This window comes from Theobroma umbraticum, unplaced genomic scaffold (genome assembly GCF_002168275.2).
Source record: "Theobroma umbraticum cultivar Fairchild unplaced genomic scaffold, ASM216827v3 scaffold_204.0, whole genome shotgun sequence".
Lineage (NCBI taxonomy): Eukaryota > Viridiplantae > Streptophyta > Magnoliopsida > Malvales > Malvaceae > Theobroma > Theobroma umbraticum.
Window position 1 is genome coordinate 6,458,600 of NW_018397267.1, and position 8,565 is coordinate 6,467,164.

An 8,565-nucleotide genomic window follows, 5' to 3' on the forward strand; every position below is an offset into this window, starting at 1 on the left:
GGTGACTAAGTAATTGTACAACTTGAATATTCTAGTGCTATTGGAAGCATTATGTATATTAGCACTACATTATGCCAGATATGCATTTGCAATTTGCCAAATTATCTATTATACAAGTAGATATGGTAAAATTCATTGAAAGAATTCTTGGATATCTTAAAAGAACTAAAAATTTTGACTTACATTATTCAGACTATCCAGGAGTATTAGAAGGACACTCTTATGCAAATTAGAATACTAGTGCAAATGATAATAAGTCCACTTCAGGATAAAATTTTACACTAAGAGGTGGCGCAATTAGTTAGATATTTAAGAAACAAACTTGCATCTCACATTCAACAATGGAGAGTGAATTTATAGCTTTAGTTGCAACGGGAAAAGAAGCAAAATGGTTGAAAATTTTGTTATTAGATATAAAGTTGTTGCTATAGCAGATGTCAGCCATTTTCTTATATTGTGATAGTGTTGTTACAATGTCTAGAGCGTATAGTGCTATCTATAATGAAAAATCTAAACATATAAGTTTAACGTATGATTATATTAGAGAATTAATTTTTAATAGGTTAAACTATAACATAGGTTAAATCTACAAGTAATTTGGCAAATACTCTGATAAAAGGTTTACCAAGCAATTTGGTAAGTTGTATTACAAAAGGAATGGGTTTAGGACCCCTATTAACACAAATAGTGGGAACCCATTTTTTAATTAGGAACCTTTAATTACAAAGTTCAATGAATAAAAAAAAAGTTATTGTTATATGTCTGCGATGCACTATTGAAACCCATTCCTCAAAATGTTGTTTAAAAATAATGTGATTCATTGCGTATAAAGGTTGAGTTTATGCTCTTAATGGACTTTGAATATTATATTATGGAAAGAAAATGTCTAGAGCAATAGAGACATTAATGAAAACTTCACCTACATTAACATAAGGAGTGGTGCTGTTTCAACAAGGAGAATTTGGGGATAAATGTTTATTATGAAATAGGATAAGCACATCGCCATTATGGTGCTAAAAGTGAATGCCCATTTACAAAAATATAAATGAATATTATGAGTGGTGTGTCTTCAATTCTAACACTAAGAGTCGAGGTTCAATTTGCGGACACCATCCATTTCATTAAGGTTCTGAGATACATTCATTAATTGATAGTTCAAATCGAGATATACCTTTTTATATGCGTAATATTCATTTGTGTGAACGAATGAATATATATATATATATATATATATATATATATATATTCTTACACATCCCAAGTTATCAATTGATCCCCTAAAATCATAGAAACGCAGTCAAATATCTTGATTTTAAACTAACAATGGTGCATGAACGAATAGAATGGGACATAAAAAATACTATTAACGTTTAGATAAAGATTTATTTATAATAAGTTGCTCTCTCTCTCTCCCTCTATAAATATATATATATATATTAAAAGTGATTTTATTTATTAAACCAAAAATTAGAATACCAGAAGTCTTAAACCAAAGTGATAAAGAGACTCTTCTTAGCATAAGATGACTAGCTTTCGTGAAGATGTAGCCCACTAGGCCTACAAACGATAGATGGCTGTTCAAAAAGTTATTGGTAGCGCTAGACAAGAAAAACAATCAGACTCAAAATTTATGTATATTATAATTCATATGCTGATAAAACAAGAGCGTAATGAGTTAAATCACCTCAGACTAAAATATCAAAATAACTCGGACTTAAACTAAGATCACATGCTTGCAAAAAATCAAAACCAAACCAGCTAGTAACATCAAGTTAACACGACACGATATTGTTGACCCCCCCTTTTCTGGTCGTAAGAAGATAAAGCATTACAAATTAATATGTATATATACAGGGATGGAGTTAGAGTATTTTCAAAAGAGTGACCAAATAGAAAAAGACATTAAGTAGTTAAAGAGAATTTTATATATAATTCAATTGTCATTTATCTAAAAAATTAAATAAAATTTAAAAAATACTAAACATATAAAAGAAATACACATTAATAATAATGATAATGTCATTTATATATATGATTGAATAGAATTATAAAAAAAGTCTTTCTCATCCTTTGCGTGCAAGAATGGAAGATAAAATAATTTTTCAAACTTAAATGATTTGTCTCTTTACTTTGTGTGTCATGGCTTTCCTTTTATTTTCTATTTACCTCATAAATTACTAATTAACATATTGAGTTATTGGATTGAACTATTGAGATATAATATGTTATGATATACTATTAAGTTAGACAGTTAAGATATAATATGTTATAATAAACTTAGATTTATATTAAAACTTAATGAATTTAGATTAGCAGACTTACTTTTATTTTTTTGTAAATTTGATAGGTTTGACATATTAGTTTAGAACTTATTTGTTAGGCTTAACTAGCAATATGGTAACCATAATGACTTTAATTTTATCAAACGTTTTGAAGAATAAAATGAATTATTAAAAAAATTATTTTGAGAGCCATTAAAAATAAATATAATTAATAAAATTATATTGAAAGAAATACAATTATTTCATTTTATTAATTTATATGTATATTCTTGTTACTGAAAGTTTGCAACATAAGTGACAGAATACATTGGTTATTCTGAATAAATAATAATATATTGATGAAATTTTAAGTAACAGTACAACATTATAACTTATATTTAAAAATTACATAATAATTGATTTATTTTTAAAAATTAAAATCATAAAAAATAAAATCAATGTAATAAAAAAAAGAACATGACAAGTAAATGATGGAATTCACTTATGATATAAGAAAAAAAAAGAAGAAAAATATGATTAATGGTTCGTATAAATTTGTGAAGATAAATTTATAGAGATTTAGAATATATGAGTAAATAAAAAAGAAATAAATAAATAAAAATAAAAATAATATAAATTAAAAAAATAAAAAAAACTTTAAAATTGATTCAAGTATACGAAATTATTTTTTTATTATTTATTTGTATTAATTATTAAATAAATTTATTTTGAAAAGACCACTAAAAAAATTTATAAAAAAATTTAAAAATTGTTTAATATGTAAAAAAATTTTAAAATTGGCCTCCACTATTCAATAAAGAGGCTCCGCCCCTGCATATACGTGACGACTTGATGGGGGACGACTTGTATGGACGATACATATGCAGCACATAAAAGCCGAGACTTTTCTTTAATTCAAAAGTGAGTGATTCTGGTCGACCCGGGGAGGAACCCCATCTCTACGGCAAGGCATTTGTTAAAAAGAAATGTCGTCTGTCACATGGCAGAGACGATAAAAATTATCAAAATTCACTGATGCTTCGTTTGATTGACTTTTCAACTCAAATTTAAGTTGAAGTTTCTTATTGGCCGAGGGTTGTCGACTCGAGTTTACTTCTAACCTGATGCATTTATCTGGAACGAATGAATCACAGCCTCGGTAGCTTCCTTTAAGCTTGGTTCAAGCACGTAGACCCAGAAGAAGGGTTAAAACATCTAGGAAATTGAAGTAAACTCGGTAGAAAACAAAAAAGTAAGTCATGACAACGCGGTCGATTTATGATTTCGCCAGAAAACCATAACCCCACAGAAAAGTCTTGGGCGTTCTCCTTACTCCAAAAGCCGTACAAGTCGTCGTCTTAAGTGCAAATAATCTTTACTAGTAATTATATATGGATTGGCAATTGAGCATCTCTATCCACAATTCCTAAGGAAATTAGAGCAGCATGGTGGGTAGACACAAAATGTTTATTGTGCTCCATAATCTACTACCACTCTTCATTTTCGTTTTCGGGATTACGTCTTCTTGGGATACTCCCACACTAACTGAGGCGACTAAAGAAGACGTCGGAAGAAGAAAGTTGGCCACTCAAGATAAACCCGGTAAGTGCATGCATAAATCTTCTCTTCAACTTAATTTGATTTGTTGTCAACCAACTTACTCTTATTTTCGTAGGGATGTTTCTAAAATTAATCCAACTCTAATGCTACATTAAGCAATGTTCTAGAGGCATAAGAACATTAATTAGCATATATATAGGAGGAACCAGACGCTAGTTTCTTTAACAAAATATTTTGGAGTAGAGCTAGCCACCAAGTTCCTTAACTTCCCTTCTTGTTATTCTTGAATATTATTGGGAATGTGGATTTCAATTTATAACGTTATTTTTAGGAGGATTGATTTGAATATAAGTTACGATCAGTTGGATCCATAAATGATATTGTTTTTTTTTTTTTTGAAAAGTCATAATTGATATTGTTGATTCAGTACTCACATTAACTTTACAATTTTTTCAAATCATAATTTTAAACACCTGATTTGTTTAATTTACTCTGACACCTAAGAAAGAACTTTCCTTTTTCAGGACCCTTTTTGTTAATTGAATTTTCCCGTTCGATGTAACAATTCAATTTTTAGTTCCTATCATAATTAAGCATCCGTTTTTGTAAAAAGGAAAAATTAAAAACCATGACTATTAATGAGGTGGTAATTAATTTTATATTTCCTTTCAAAAGGAATATATGACAGGAAAATGGACTAAATAATTTTTAAAATAATTTCTCATTGCAACAAATTTAATTTTTGATATCTTATTGTATTCATATCATTTACAATTATTTTCACTATAATATTTATAAATATTCAACTCCAACTGTACAAAGTACCAAATGTCATATTCCCGCAATATTTTAACTATATATTTTAAAATGAGAAATATTATTTGGTAAAAAGCTTTTTAATTTGATAGATTTAGTTGGGTGGTTTGTTAAATGGCATAACTTAATTTTGCGCACACGGTGAATAAAATTTATGTAATTTTTCCTCCATTTTTTTAATAAAATAAGAAAAGGGTTTGACTTGATAAAATGAAACTAATAAGAGATGCATATAAAATCAACAACTTTATTGAAAATCTGGGTTGTTAAAATATACCAGCAACTTTATATAAATATTGTAACAAACAAATCTACAAGATAGTATACTACTATTCATCATTATAATAAATGTACAAGTCTTTTTATATTTGAGGATATTATTATGATCATCAACGCACGAACATTAATTTGGTTATGTGCACTAACTGATGATAAGGTTTCATAAGCATCGATTGCGGAGTGGAGGAAGACTACCTTAACGATGAAACTGGTATATTCTACAAGTCCGATAAAGATTTCATTGAAACTGGTGAAAACCATGACATATCACCTAGTGCCAGCGGTACCAATTATTACCCTGTGCATTGGAGGGAGTACAGGAATTTGAGAAGTTTTCCGAATGGAAAAAAGAACTGTTACACTCTGAAACCTGAACAAGGCAGAAATAACAGCTATCGTATTAGAGCTTCCTTTTTATATGGAAATTATGATGGCAAGAATGAAACACCAGAATTTGAGCTATATGTGGGGGTTAATTACTGGGTCAACGTGAGATTGCCATCCGTGTGGTACATGCTCTTCCTCGAAATTATTCACTTCTTCACAGCTGATACTGGATATGTATGTCTTGTAAACACCGGCTTTGGAATTCCTTTCATTTCGGCATTGGAATTACGGCTTTCAAATGATTCAGCTTTTAATACAACCAACTCTGCAGCACTAGAAAACGTCAAGGCTATTGACCTGGGCATCCCCAGTGATAACTCTTTCAGGTAAGACTACGGTTATGTTACCACTTGTTGTTGTAAATTGTAATGTTGTTGTTGAATAATTTATTTGGTGCTTAATTTATGTATTCCTCTGATTTAGCTATTACTTAATTTGTGGGTATTATATTTTTATTCTTATTTTACATTCTGAACAATAATAATTAATTAATGTTATATAATTGTTCGTGGGAGAGGTTACATATATTTATGTTAATGATCCATATGGTTTAATTTTTTCTCTGACGCATTAAATTATTTCTATTAAACCAAATGTGTCTCCCAATAGGTACAAGGATGATGGCTATGACCGCATCTGGCTACCTCTCCAATTTCCGAGCTCTGTTCCAATTTCTACCTCACTGAATATCGCCAACCAGGGTAATGATTTATACAAAATACCGGCTGAGGTCTTGAGAACTGCTATCCGCCCAGTCAATGGCTCCAGATCCCTGAATTATACTTACAACTCATCTCGTTTCCCCTCTAGTCAATATCTTGTCTGCTTTCACTTCGCTGAGATTGAAGAGACTGCACGGCAAGATCAACTTAGAGAATTTACCATCACTTTGAATGGTTTCAAGAGTGAACCGATTACTCTTAAGCATTTAAAGCCGTTATCAGTAAGCTCCCAGAATTTACTGGTTCAAGGAGCAATTAACTTTACTATTGATGCAACAGAAGAATCCGACCTTCCTCCAATACTCAACGCCATGGAGTTTTACAGAGTTCTTCCACTTCCATATTCACCAACTGCCACAACAGACGGTACTTTTTCATTTTGTTCATTTCATTTTCTAAATCAATTCCTTTTTAGTCTTTGGTTGGATACTTTTGAAATTCCTAGGTCATCAGTCAAATTATTGGGGTTAGGTAAGAAGCAGGAATTAAGAAACAATCAACCAATCACCACACCCTTCGGGGTACCAGCAACACACCGGATCCCACGATAACTCCGAAGTGAAGTGTGCTGGGGCGAGAGCAGTACCAGGATGGCTGTTAAATAGGATGACCCGCCTGCCGGAAGTCCTCGTTATAAATAAATAAAAAAAAAAAAAAAAAACCAATCACCACATGGGATATACAAAAGAGTAACCTCTCATTCAAGCGCTTTTTCTATATCTACCGTCGAAGCAATTAGCTGTTATTGTGGAGGGTGGAAAAATGTATTTTACCATGGTCAAAGTTCATTGCAGTAATAAATAGCTATCATTGAACGGATTGACTAGGGACCCACTTCTAGCATATGGAGTTAGGGTCACATGGTCTTTTATGAGCCTGTGATGTCCGAATCGGATTGAGTCACATTGTTTCATATATGGTGATATGGTTGTTGTGTTCTTTCATGTGTGGCAGGACCAAGATTTGCGGATGTTTAGTTATTTCCCTTTTAGCCTGTTATTCCCGCTGTATCCCCTAAAGAATGCCATGTCATGCTTAGAGTTAAGTGGTACTTTCATATGGCTGCTACTTGTTAGCTAAATTCAATGCTCAAACCATTTTCTTTCTGAAATTTGACCATTTAGGTGATGCTATCATGGCCATCAAGCAAACATACAACATAATCAAAGATGACTGGCAAGGAGATCCATGCCTCCCCCAAGTATATACCTGGAGTGGTTTAACCTGCAGGTTCAACGGTTCTCCAAGGATCATATCACTGTGAGTGCAGTTTCAAGTCATCCAAAGATGCGTTCAACATCCGTTGCAACAACATTTTTCAAATAAGAAGTCTTAGTGGGAGTCATGCATTAGAATGCAATACATTATATATTTATGATATTCACGGCCATATATTTCTCCGTATTGCTAAATTCCTTGCAGGAACCTGAGTGCAAGTAAATTAATGGGGCCGGTTTCTTTGTCATTCTCTGATCTGCAGGCAATAGAGTCCCTGTAAGTATTAACCTTCTGGCTTTTAAAGTTGTTATAGAGAAGAAGTGACTCCTAGAAAATATTTGTCCAAATATCCCTTTTGTAGCGGTACCAGCATGATCCTTCAATTGAGCAGCTCTTTTTTGCAGCTACTACACAATAGTTACAAAGCTGTAGGTTCTGTTTTTAGAGCATATGCCACCCTATCTATGACAAGACACAGTATTACTTTCTTTTATGACTTTATGGAATTGTCACTCAAAATGTTTACTCGATTAATTTTTCGTTTTCAGTGACTTATCAAACAATGACTTAACAGGGCCAGTGCCAGAAGTTTTAGCGCAACTGCCAAATTTGAAAGTCCTGTAAGTTACGCATACTAATTTCAGGATTCTAATTTTCCAGCTACGATATCAAAGTTTACCTAATTGTTTATAATGCACATTCATAAGGTCGCAGTACTCAGCTATGAAAACAAAAATTTATATGTCATTTTCTGTGTAGAAATTTATCTGGAAACAAGCTCACAGGTTCAGTTCCTCAATCTCTCAAGGACAAGTCTGATAACGGATCCCTGGTTTTGAGGTTTGTAATCTTCTATAGACTTTACACGCTATAACGTTCAAACTCATCTTACTGTAACTCAATTTATTTCCGTTTTCTTATGACTCCCATGCTGCTTTGACACTGCTTTTCTTCGACAATATGATAAAATCTTTTTCGAATGAATTAGTCAACTATAGTTTAACAGAAACCATATGGGACTAATCATTATGTCAGGGTTTCGATCAGTAGTTAGTTTTAATACTGATTGCAATCTTGTTACAAGTTTCCAGACGAATTTTGATTCTATATGCAATAATTTGTCATATTTCAATTGATGCATTTTGAGATTTGTCTATTCTGTTCAATGCCAGTTTGGCTGAAAATCCAGATTTATGCCAAATGGATCCATGCCATGATAAAGAAAAGAAGAAGTTTGTTGTTCCAGGTGTTGCATCGATTGTATCTGTTTTGGTCCTCGTCTTCTTGAGCATTCTAATTGTAGTTTGCATAATTAGAAGGAG

The 8,565-nt window shown here is 31.8% G+C and overlaps 1 protein-coding gene across 1 annotated transcript in view; it reads left to right on the top strand.

The window, feature by feature from the left end:
• Window positions 1–3,726: 3,726 nt before the first annotated feature.
• Window positions 3,727–8,565, top strand: part of LOC110423778 (putative leucine-rich repeat receptor-like serine/threonine-protein kinase At2g19230) — a 7,447-nt gene continuing 2,608 nt past the window's right edge. Inside the window, exons 1-8 of the mRNA XM_021438139.2 lie at window positions 3,727–3,863; window positions 5,074–5,629; window positions 5,913–6,391; window positions 7,150–7,285; window positions 7,448–7,519; window positions 7,792–7,863; window positions 8,003–8,083; window positions 8,416–8,565. The exon at window positions 8,416–8,565 is cut by the window's right edge and continues 11 nt beyond it. Coding sequence (XP_021293814.2) covers window positions 5,430–5,629; window positions 5,913–6,391; window positions 7,150–7,285; window positions 7,448–7,519; window positions 7,792–7,863; window positions 8,003–8,083; window positions 8,416–8,565 — 1,190 coding nt within the window. The 5' untranslated portion in view covers window positions 3,727–3,863; window positions 5,074–5,429. The remainder of the gene's footprint in view (window positions 3,864–5,073; window positions 5,630–5,912; window positions 6,392–7,149; window positions 7,286–7,447; window positions 7,520–7,791; window positions 7,864–8,002; window positions 8,084–8,415) is intronic.